The sequence below is a fragment of the Heterocephalus glaber genome, unplaced genomic scaffold (genome assembly GCF_053883595.1).
Source record: "Heterocephalus glaber isolate CG9 unplaced genomic scaffold, H.glaber_assembly_v1.0 deba00001613, whole genome shotgun sequence".
In the NCBI taxonomy this organism is placed as follows: domain Eukaryota; kingdom Metazoa; phylum Chordata; class Mammalia; order Rodentia; family Bathyergidae; genus Heterocephalus; species Heterocephalus glaber.
Genome location: NW_028258384.1, coordinates 34,442,089 through 34,455,037, shown reverse-complemented (window position 1 = coordinate 34,455,037; position 12,949 = coordinate 34,442,089). Strand labels below are relative to the sequence as shown.

The following is a 12,949-nucleotide window of genomic DNA, read 5'->3' as shown; positions in this document are numbered from 1 at the left end:
AAACCCAACATATGAAACAAATGGAATCAATAAAACAGATGCAAAGAGATTTCCAGGAGATTAAAAACTCCACTGAAAGTTTACACAGCAGAATGACCCAATGTGAGGGCAGAATTTCAGATACAGAAAACAGGATTGCAAATAGTGACTGGGAAAAGAAAAATTTCTTAAAAATAGTAAAGAACCACGAGAAACCAATCCAGCAACTTCTAGATGATGCAAAGAAGAATAACATAAGATTTATCAGAGTCAATGAAGAAAGAGGAGAGAGTGCAAAGGACATAAAAGAAAACTTCACATAAGTAATGGCAGAAAACTTCCCAAGCAGGGCAAAAGAATTTGACATACAGATAAGTGAGGCATATAGGACTGCAACTAGCTATGATAAAAAAAAAAATACACATAGGCATATAATAGTTAAGATTCCAGAAAACCAACAGAAGAAAAATTCTACATGCAGTTAGAGAAAAGAAACAAATCACATGCAAAGGAAAGCCCATCAGAATCACAGCAGACTTCTCAACACAAACCATCAAGGCAAGAAGAACCTGGAGTGACGTCTTTCAACCCCTAAAGGAAAACAAGCTCCAACCCAGATTGATGTACCCTGCAAAACTAGTTTCAAAATGGATGGAGAAATAGGATACCTTCATGACAAAGAGCACCTTAGGAACTTCAGGAATACCAAACCAGCACTCCAAAAAATTTTAAACAATATCCTAGGAAAAGACAATGAGGATCACAACCCCAGGAAGCAAAGCAGAATGAATCCATTGGGCATGACAAGAAATTAAAAGCAAAGGGGGAGAATCCAACAAAAAGAAAAAGCCATGACAAGGATAAGTCAATACATAATCAGTTTTAACCATCAATGTTAATGGTCTCAATTCACCAATCAAAACAAGTAGACTGGCAGAATGGGTCAAGAAGTAAGATCCAGCAACATGCTGCATACAAGAAACACACTTAATTCAAAAAGAAACTCGTAGACTGAAAGTTAAAGGGTGCAAAACAATACTCCATGCAACAGGAAAACAAAAAAAAGCAGGAGTAGCTCTCCTCTTTGCAGATCAAATGGATTTCAAACCAACACTTATTAAGAGAAACAAAGATGGACACTATATCCTTGTAAAGGGGACAATCCAAGAGGAAGAGATGACTATCAAAAATATATATGCACCAAATACTAGTGCACTCAACTATATAAAACAAATACTAATGGAGGTGAAAAATAAAAAAAGCACTAATACAATAGTGGTTGGGGACTTCAGTACCTCACTGACACAAATGGACAGATCCACTAGACAGAAAATAAACAATGAAATACAACTCAATCAAACTTTTGAACAAATGGACCTAACACATGTTTACAGAGTGTTCACCCCACAAAATTAGAATACACATTCTTTTCAGCTGCACATGGATTGTTCTCCAAAATAGACCACATACTAGCTCATAGAACATGTTTCAGATAATGCAAAGTAACTGAAGTTATCCTCTGTATATTATCAGACCATACTGCCATGAAATTAGACATCAATAGCAAAAGAAACCGCAAGAATTTCATAAACACATGAAAATTGAACAACACACTTCTGAATAACCAATAGGTCACAGAGGAAATTAAAGAAGAAATTAGACAGTTTCTACAATTAAATGACAATGTCAATACAACAAATCGGAATCTATAGAACACAATGAAAGCAGTCTTATGAGTGAAATTCATAGCAGTGAATACTCATATTAGGAAAACAGAGCAAGCTCAAATAAATAATCTGATGTTGAATCTCAAGCTTCTAGAAAAAGAAGAGTAGGACAAACCCAAAGCTCATACAATGGTGGAAATTATAAAGGTCAGAGCAGAAATCAATGCAGTGGAGACTAAGAGAACAATACAAAACATCACTGAATCAAAGATTAGTTCTTTAAAAGAATAAACAAAATTGACAAACCCTTAGCCAACCTTATCAAAAAAGGCCCAAATCCACGCAATTAGGAAAGAAAAGGGGGAAATTACAATGGACCCAGTAGAAATCTAGAGGATCATCAATACCTAATTTGGGAACCTATGAGCCAATAAGATGGAAAACACAGAAGAAATACACAGATTCCTAGATATGTGTGAATTACCAAAGTTGAACGAAGAAGACCTAAAAATATTAAACAACCCAATATCAATCAATGAAATTGAAAATGTAATTAAAAACTTACCAACTAAGAAAAGCCCAGGTCCTGATGGCTTCACTGCTGAATTCTACAAGACATTTAGAGAACTATTGCCACTACTGTTTAAACTCTTTAGTGAAATTGAATGGGAAGCAATACTTCCAAATTCATTCCTGGAACCAAGCATCACCTTGATCTCAAGAGTAGAAAAAGATCCAGCCCAAAAAAAAGAACTATAAGCCAATCTCACTATTGAACATAGATATGAAAATCCTCAATAAGATACTGGCAAACAGAATGCAGAAGATCACCAAGAAGATCATACACCCTAACCAGGTGGCATTCATCCCAGGCATGCAGGATGGTTCAACATACGCAAATCAGTAAATGCAATACACTACATTTACAGAGCCAAGATCAAAAACCATATGATCATCTCCATAGAGGCATAAAAAGCATTCCACAAAATCCAACACTCATTCATGATAAAAAAAAAAAACCTACCAAAAATTTGAATACACAGTCTCTACCTCGACCTGTTAAAAGCCATCTATGAAAAACCAACATCAAATATCATACAACATGGTCAAATACTGAAGTCCTTCACTCTAAAATCTGAAACAAGACAAGGATGTCCACTATCACCACTCCTGTTCAATATAGTTTTGGAAACATTAGCCACAGCAATTAGACAAGAGAAAGAAATAAAAGAAATAAGATAGGAAACAAAGAAGTTAAATTATCACTATTTGCAGACAACATGATACTCTTTATAAAAGATCCCAAGAACTCCACCAAAACTCTTCTAGACCTAATAACCAAATTCAATAGAGTAGCTGGATACAAGAGCAAAACACAAAAATCAATAGCTTTCCTGTACACAAACAGCAGGTTCACTGAAAGTGGAACTGGAGAAACAACTCCCTTCACAATAGCATCCAAAAAATTGAAATACCTAGGAATCAACCTAACAAAAGAAATCAAAGACCTCTTCTCTGAAATTTATACCACTCTGAAAAAAGAGATGAAAGAGGATATCAGAAAATGGAAATACATCCCTTGCTCCTGGGTAGGAAGAAATAATATAGTAAAAATGGCCATACTTCCAAAACTGCTGCATAGATTCAATGCAATCCCAATTGAAATTCCAGCAGAACTTGAGAAAACATTCCAAAAATTCATTTGAAACAAGAAGAGACCCAGAATAGCAAAAGCAATTCTAGGCAACAAGACAAGGTAGGGGGTATCACAATCCCCAACTTGAAACTATACTACAAAGCTACTGTGTTAAAAACAGCATGGTACTGACAAAGAATCAGACCTGAGGACCAGTGGAACAGATTAGAAGATGCAGAAACAACTCCAGACACACTCAGCCATCTCACCTTTGACAAAGGAGCCAAACACCCTCACTGGAGGAAAGATAGCCTCTTTAATAAATGGTGCTGGAAAAATTGGGTTTCCACTTGCCAAAGATTAAAACTAGACCTATATCTCTCACCGTGCACTAAACTAAAATCAAAATGGATTAAAGAGCTAAATATTAAAACAGAAACACTAAACCGGCCGGAAGAAAGGTTAGGTAGAACTCTTGTAGACAGTTGTATAGGTAAAGATTTCATGAACAAAACCTCAGTTGCATGTGAACTAGCACAAAGAATCAACAAGTGGGATCTCTTCTTACTAAACAGCTTCTGTACAGCAACAGAAACCACCAACAGCATGAAGAGACAACCCACAATCTGGGAAAAAATTTTCACCAGCTGTTCCTCAAACAAAGGTCTACTATCTAGAATATATAAAGAACTTAAAAAGGGGTGGGGACTTAGCTCAGTGGTTTCGCCACCTGTTGCACAAGCACAAGGACCCGAGTTTGATCCCCGGTACCAAAAAAAAAGAACTTAAAAAAATCAAACCTCCCAAATTTAAAGACCCAATCCAAAAATGGGCATCTGAAATGAACAGACATTTCTCAGACAAAGAAGTATAAGTAGTAAATAAACATATGAAAAAATGTTCATCATCAGTGGTCATTCAAGAGATGCAAATAAAAATAACACTGAGATTCCACCTCAGCCCAGAAAGAATGGCTGCTATCATGAAATCAACCAATAACAAATGCTGGTGGGGTTGTGGGCGAAAAGGAACCCTTTTCCACTGTTGGCAGGAGTGCAGACTGGTGCAACCACTGTGGAAATCAGTATGGAGTTAACCTCAAAGAACTAGAATTGGAGGTCCTATTTGACCCAGCTATTCCCCTGCTGGGTATCTTCCCAAAAGAATTAAAAGAATCATACCACAGGAACATATGTGCACCCAAGTTTATAGCAACAGTTTGTAACAGCTAAAACTTGCAAACAGCCCAATTGCCTGTCAATTGGAGACTGGATAAACAAGATGTGGGTTTTTTTATAAAATGGAGTACTACTCAGCCATAAAGAATGAGAAATTAGAGACATTTATAGCTAAATGGATGCACATGGAGGCCATACTGTTAAGTGAAATAAATAGGACACACATGTGTAAATACCGAATAGTTTCTCTAGTGTGAGAAACTGAAAGTGTAAATAAGAACTAAAAGGTATAATAGATAATGTGAAATAGGAAGAAAAGAGGCATAGGAAAAGGGGAAGTGGGAGGGGTAGGGAAAAGGAAAGAAAGGAATGGAATTAATACGAGAAAATGAAAAAATGGAAACAAAGTCTTTGTAAATATGGAGGGTTGGAGGGGTTGAAAGGAGGGCACGGGAATGCGGAAAAAATAAGAACCAAGATATATTAGGGCCGGGGATTTAGCTCAGTGGTTCCACCACCTGCCTCACAAGGTACCGAGTTCAATCCCTGGTACCAAAAAAAAAAGAAGATGTATTATGTAAAGGTGCAAATTTCCAATGATGAATGTCATTATATTGTATACCTTAAATGTAGCAATAAAATATTTTTAAAGTAAATGACCTAATTGTATCAAAAAATACTTTCATTGGCAGAGTAGATTAAAAAAAAACACGACTGCCTCAGTCATTTTTCTCATTACTGAGACAATACTCAACACTCACAACTTAAAGGAGGTGAGGTTAATTTTGCCTTATATTTCAGTCCATGGTCAGCCAGCTTCCAAAAGAAACAATATAGTAGAGGTGCAAGGCATACGAGAAGCTACTCATCTCATGGTAGTGCGGAAGTAGGGAGTCAAAGGAGAAGCAGGAAAAAGTGATATATCCTTTCAGGTCATACCCACAGTGACTCGCCTAACAGCAAGTCAGCTGTAAGGTCCCCATTAATCACCTTGCAAACACAGGAGGCTTTGAGGGCCATTTTAAGTCTAAACCATATCAACTATTAGCTGTCTACATGAACTTCACTTCAAATATAACAATATAGGTAGACTGAACTTATAAAGATGGAAAGAGATATACTAGGCAAACATTTTAAAAAGCAACAATGGCTATATTATATTGGATTAAATAGACTTTGGAGCAAAGAAAATTGCCAGGGACAAAGGGAAACTCTATTATGATAAAAACATAAATCCATCAAGAAAACAGCAATCTTAAATACACACGCACTGAACAATAATCTTAAAATACATGAAGCAAACTTGGTAGAGCTGAAAAGAGAAATGGATAAGTCAACAATTATAGTTGGAGATCTCAATGTTTTCCTTTTAGAAACAGATATATCTACTAGAAAGAAAATAATCAAGAATACAGAATATGTGAACACAATCAACTAATAAGATCTAATTGGCATATATGGAACATTCTGCCCAATGACGGCAGAATATACATTTTTTCAAACCCCTGTGAGACATTCACTGAGACAGACCATATCGTGAGTCATAAAGCAAACATGAGCAAATTTGAAATAACTGAAATTATGCACAATGTTTCTTTGAGAATAATGAAATCAATCCAGAAATTAAGAACAGAATGAAAATGAAAAAGTTGCCTATCAATTGGAAATTAAGCGACAAACTTCTAAATAATCCATTGGTTAAAGAGAAAGTTTCAAGGGAAGTAAAAATACATTCAACTGAATGAAAATGAAAATGCAGCATATCAAAATATGTGACATATGAACAAGATGGCAGACTAGAAGAACAAATTAATATTTGTCATGTGTTATGATTGGTGGACATACATGATGAATATGGCAATAAAGAGGTAGCATAAGGTATTTGGGTAGTATTGGAATGTTTCTTGGTTGTAGTAATGGTTAAATCAATCTATAACATGTCAAATAGCAACAAAGAACTATACAAAACATTCTTCCAATATCAATTTCCTGGTTTTGATATTATATTATAATTATGTATAATGTAATGATTTAGGTAAACTGGATGAAGATTGTACAGAACCTTTATGTGCTATTTTTGCAATTTCTTTTATTATTCAAAATAGAAAAAAATAAATCACTTATAAAGCAATTAATTCAGAAATAGGAGTGTGGAAACTAAAATTCAAGAAGTAAATAAATAACAAGTGGATTTGACCAATGGATTATTTAGAGGTTTGTTGCTTAATTTATTTTAAGAGCCTATAACGCTACTTTTATGAAAGGATAGATTTTAAATGGGAATAATTTATAAACCAGTAACATATAATACCAAGAACATTTAACAATGGTTTCCAAAAAAATGTGATTTTGAAAAATAGCCACAGATAAAAACATCTAATCTTAAATTGGGCAACTGGAAATTGTGAAGCTCTAGTGCATAAATTACATTTGCAAACAATAAAAAAACAATTATAATGTGTTTTGGGGCCAGTTGTTCAAACCTTATCTAGTAAGTGGTAAGAAAGGAGAAGTTTCATGCTAGATAACCCAGAACCTATCCCTGTAATGGTCATGCAGTTAACTGATTTGCATATACTCTATATATGGTCTCTCCAAGTTGTTTTGCCTTACAGAAAATATTCATTCCTAGCTGTGCTATGGAAAAATATTTGCATTGGTTAAAATATGTAGTGATAATTACAAAGGAGCACTGTGGGAAAGTACCTCTGTGTATGGTCCAAAATGGTACCAGTAGCCATAGTAAGCTATTTAAATTTCAAAGAAATAGAATTCAAAATTTAGTTCCTAAACACATTTCAAGTGCACAATAGCCAAATGTGGATAGTGAGTATCATAGTAGAACAGAATAGACATAGAACTTTACCAAAAGGTTCTATTAGGCAATGCTGCTCTAGAGCATGAAAAACATGTCATTTCCCTATAATCAAACAGAGCTACAACTCAAAGAACTCTGACAGGAATTGTTATTGCATTATCTAGGGTTTGCATATACATATAATTCTACTTTCAGCAATATTTAACAGAATGTTACACTGCTTACATGTTAGGGCTTTGGGGTAAAAAGGCCTGATTTTCAAGTTAGGCTCTAACTTTGACTAGGTATGTTACTTCACTTCTCTGTGCCTGTCTTCTTATTGTAAGTAGGTAAGAGTAAGGAGATAATTGTACTTACCGCATAGAGTTGTTGTAAGGATTACATAAAATAAGCTCAATATTTAATACATGTGATCTATAAATGGTACTAGTGTTATGCTTTAAGTCTAGAAGTTTAACTTGTCTTGTAGGACGAACAGTCTCGGTGACCAGTAGAAAAGGCAACAGAGAACATTCAATCACATGAGTAGCAAAGGAGTCAGACCCTAACAGGGCCCCCTTTGTCTTTTGATCAACACAAACAGCAACCACATTGTTCCTCCATAATAACTTGGGGCCAGCAACATAAAAGAAGAGGCATTCCCTTCTAAGATCTATTTATCTTGCAACTTTCAAAATGTCAAGGATTACCTTACTCTTGGCCTTAGAGAACTCAGAATTGAAATTTAACAACTATGTCTACCAAATAAAATAAAAGCACAATATACTGCCTGTAAAAAAAAAAGATTATCTAAATAAGTCATTCAGTAAATAGTTGAGGCATTTGGAGTTGTTTTTCCATCTGTTTCTAGCAATCAGATCAAATTCCTCGATGTACAGTTATGGTGAAATCACAAATCTTTTGTGAATACTACACAACAGGCCTACAGTACCTCCATAATAAACTGGATAAATACTTAGTGAACATCTTCTACATACAGAGCACGTTTACTCTATACTGGTCATTAGCAAACTATGTTACATTCAGCCCTTCTCATATTTTTGTGTAGAAAGCAAGGTAAAAATGATTTTTACATTTTTAAATGGTTGGAAGAACTGCCTTCAACCACTATTACTGAACATTGAATGGCTTTGGGAATTAGACTCTGCTGAAAACTTCATGTTTCTTAATTAATTTTAACCTAAAATTACAGGACATAACAATGCTTTATGTGAAACTTACATTGTATTAAAACCATTTAGGGCTGGGGATTTAGCTCAATGGTTCCGGCGCCTGCCTTGCAAGTACAAGGTCCCGAGTTCAATCCCCGGTACCAAAAAAAAAAAAAAAAAAAAAAAAAAAAATTTAACAACATTGTTTGAGTTCCAAGTAATGTCAAGATACTTTATATACTTCCTACACTATGATAAGCAAAACAATAAAACCACAATGAGATAATACTTCACACCTACTATAATAACTATAATAAAAAAGAAATATATTAATAAGTGTTGGTAGAGATATAGAAAAATTTGAACTCTAATACTGTTGAGAAGGTAAAATTGTTATAGCCACTTTTGCAGTTTGTCTGTCCCTCAAAAAGTTAAATACAGTGTTAACATATGACCCAGCAGTTCCACTCCCAGACAAGTATCTAAGAGAAATGAAAGAATATGTCTGCATAGAAACTTATACAGAAATGTTAGCAATTGTTGCAGATGTTCATAATAACCAAAGGTGATAAGTCAAATGCCCATAAACATATGAATGAATACACAAAATGTGTTAGATCCATAAAATGGAATATTATTTAGCCATATAAAGAATGAAGTACTGAGCCAGGGATTTAGCGCAGTGGTTCCACCGCCTGCATCTCAAGCACAAGGTCCCGAGTTCGATCCCCGATACCAAAAAAAAAAAAAAAAAAAAATCTGCAAGGCCATAGAATCAGTAGCTATCAAGAGCTATTAGTGAGACCACAAAGGAACATGAAAAAACTTTGAGGAATGATGGAAATATCCTATATCTCTGTTTTAGTTGTGGTTATGTAAAAGTATATATTTATATCCAAGCAGATTGAACTTTACATGTAAAAGGATGAGATTTACCAAATGCAAATCATACAACCATAAAGCTGATTTTTTTAAAAAAAGTTAAAACAAGAAGCAAGATCTCAATTCCCACACAAATTTCAGCATATATATTTTCTGAGTTCAAATTATAGTGCCAGCGGCAGTTTGGGGACCTTAAAGCAAGTGCAAAGGACATTTCCATATCTTAAAATCCATTTAACTATGCAAATGAGGAGCTTTCTTCCATACTTCAGTTGAAAGTGATTAATGTGCAATGAAATAACAATCCAAAAGATAAATATTAAGAGAATAATATAACAGAATTCCATTCCAAGCAATGAATATGATATGCTAGTATACTTTCAATAGTATATGATGAGAATGACACTACTGTAGCTTTCCTCCAAAAAATATAATCCCAGTCTAATCACAAGAAACACATCAGACAAGACCAAATTGAGGGATAAAGCATCTGACAAGTTATCTCAAAATGATCATGGTTGCCAAAACAAAGTCTGAGAAATTATCACAAACCAGAGGACGATAAGGAGACAGAATGACTGAATGTAACATGCCACCATCATAGATAGGGCAGCAGAGCTAACCTAGTGAAACTGTAATAATATGTGAAGTATAGTCAATAGTGACATAATGATGTGGCTTTTTCTGCTGTGAAATATAGAACAGTAATGTAAGATGGTATTGATAGGAGATTCAGCAAATAGTGCTCGGATATTTTGAATATCCACTGAAAAAATATGAACTTAGACCCTTACCTCACACTAATTAGAAAAATTAACTCAAAATGTGTGATAAATTTGAATGTAAGAGGCAAAACAATAAAACTTCTAGAGGAAAACTGTTGAGAGATTAGGCAGACTTCCTAGGTACAACACTAAACACATGCTACATAAAAGAAAAAAGGATAAACTAGACATCATCAAAATTCAAAATTTTTTCACTTCAAAAAATACCTTTAAAACTGACTGTGGTGGTACACGCCTATAATACCAGCACTCTGGAACACTAAGGCAGGAGGATCACAAGTTCAAGCCCAGACTGGACAACTTCCTAAGGCTTTGTCTCAAAAATAAAAATAAATTAAATTAAATAATTTTAAAAGGGTTGAGGATGTAGCTCAGCACAAAGGCCCTGGGTTCAATCCCTAATATCATGCCAAAAAAAAAAAAAAAAGGCTAAGAAGGGAAAGACAAGGGCTGGGGATTTAGCTCAGTGGTTCTGCCACCTGCCTTGCAAGCGCAAGGTCCCAAGTTCCCTCCCCCGGTACCAAAAAGAAACAAACAAAACAAACAAACAAACAGAAGGGAAAGACAAGCAGCCCACTGGCAGGAGCTTGCATCTCTAATATATAAACAATTCTCATAACGCAATTTAAAACACAATATAAAATGGATAAAATATGAACAGATAGTTCACTGTAGAAGATACACAAATGATTCATAAGCACATCGGTCATTAAGGAAATAAAAATTTAAACCATAATGAGCTATCATTTCACACCCACTTTGAATGACTATAATAAAAAACAGACACAAATCTTGCTGAGGATGTGGAACAACAGGAACCCTCATACATTTGTAGTGGAAATGTAAAATGGTTCTGCCACTTTGGAAAACAGTTGGGTAGTTTCTTAAAAAGTTAAGCATAAAACTTTCCTATGACCCAATAATTCTACCCTTAGGTATGTACTCAAGAGAAATGGAAACCTATGTCCATACAAAGACTTGCATGAGAATGTTCTTAGCAGCATTAGTCATAATAACCAACAATTGGAAACAATCTAAAATCTATAGACTGGTAACAAAAATGTGGTACATCTATAAAGTGGAATGCTATTTGGCAGTAAAAAGTAAAAAAGCTTTTAAATATGCTAAATAATATAGTTGAATCTTAAAAATATTGTGCTATGTGAAAGAAGCTAGACACAAAAGATCACATATTATATGATTTCATTTACACGAAATGTCCAAAATAGGCAGGTTTATAGACAAAATATTACTGGTTGCCTAGGCTGGGAGTGGGAATGGTATTAACTGAGACTGGACATGAGATCTTATTGGGAAGATGAAAGCATTCTAAAACTGATTTTTGGTGATAGCTGCATGATTCTGTAAACTTACTAAAATCATTTAACTATATACTTTTGAAAAATGAATATTATGATATGTAAAACATATTTCAGTAAAATCATTAAAATGGAAAAAACAGGAAATTGGATGAAGAATATATGGGAACTGTACTGTATTTACTACTTTTCTATACATCTAAAACTATTTAAAATAAGAAATTTATTTAAATAAAAGTTTAAAAATAAACTTCACGGATTGACATCAATATTTGGCATACCTGTTTGTATGAAAAGACACTTTCAAAGATGATATACATAAAATCTCATTACAGAACAGCATTAACAGATGAATGAATATCTGGAATCAATTTGGGTAATAGGGAACACTAACTTTGACCCCCAGTTAAGCAAAATGTTATTGCTTCAAAAGAATTGTATTCTCAGTATTCTTGTGTTACAAAACTGTACATTCTTATGTTATTAGTAGAAAGCTATTATATTTTGAATGTCATCAATAAACATTTGTCAAAATTTGTTTTCTCTCTTGTCATAAAAGTATTTACAAAATATTCTCAATTTCACCTTTTGGGTCACAAAGCCTAAAATATTTACTACCTGGCTTTTTACAGAAATGTTGGCAAGCCCTGTTCTACACCCTAATAGGATAAATATAAATATAAACAGTTTATTTCTTGAATGTATTCTTTATCATTACCTAGTTTTGGCAAAATGCCCTCCTGGATATGCCTTTTAAAGGAAAGGCCTTGCATCTCTTCTGCTACCACACTATTTGGGATTTCCATAAAAAGAAACACTACCGGCTTAATAGTTCTAGCAAAGCCTCGATATCATCGTCATTATTGTGATGTTAAAGTGGCAACACCATACCACTGTATCCTGAGGGTGACCCTTATTAAATGGTAATGTCACCAAGCTACAGATTCAGAGATCTCTTAGATATCAAGTGGCTCCCACGGCATCACACCCTGCCTTTGGCATCACCCTGGCACAACACTTTACTGTGGTGTCGTGTGCTATCACTGCTGTGGCAGAACCCTCGCCTGATGCCACTCCAGCGAGATTTTTTAACCCTACTTTTTTTCCACTCCCTCGTTGGTGGCCGGGAGGGGGAGGGTAGCTACAGTCACCGCTTGAGGCTCAAGATAGTACTCAGTTCCAACTGTTGTCCCTTCCGCCTGCCCCTGCAGGTCAGGGCCCCGGAGAAACAGAATCTTTAGGCTTCAGTAACTCACTTGCCTCGCTCCTGTGCCCGTTTAATATGTTCGACTCAGTGCACCAACAGAGACCACCCACCCCAGCTCTTCCACACAGTTTCACACGAAGCCGCTCTCCGTACCTGACTCCATTCTCCAGCTGTCATCCTGGGCCAATTCCACCGGCAACTTGACTACGGAGGTCGCAAGGGACCCTGGGGCTTGTAGTCCTGCACTGTTAGGGGCCAAATCCCTGAGAACAGGACAGGCACCTCCCAGCCCAGAACTGCCCTCAAACTGCAACTCCCAGAAGCTCT

At 35.3% G+C, this 12,949-nt stretch overlaps 1 protein-coding gene across 3 annotated transcripts in view; it reads right to left on the bottom strand.

Annotated features, from left to right (window-relative positions):
- Atg4a (autophagy related 4A cysteine peptidase) overlaps window positions 1-12,949 on the bottom strand; it is a 63,275-nt gene that overhangs the window by 48,720 nt on the left and 1,606 nt on the right. The window contains exon 1 of one of the 3 annotated variants that reach the window (XM_004861451.4): window positions 12,776-12,940. The exons of 1 other annotated variant lie outside the window; for it this stretch is intronic. In XM_004861451.4, the coding sequence (XP_004861508.1) occupies window positions 12,776-12,785 (10 nt within the window). In that variant the 5' untranslated portion in view covers window positions 12,786-12,940. Of the gene's footprint in view, window positions 1-12,671; window positions 12,695-12,775; window positions 12,941-12,949 lie in introns of those variants that run through there. One more of the 3 variants, XM_021241636.2, reaches the window with a different exon arrangement.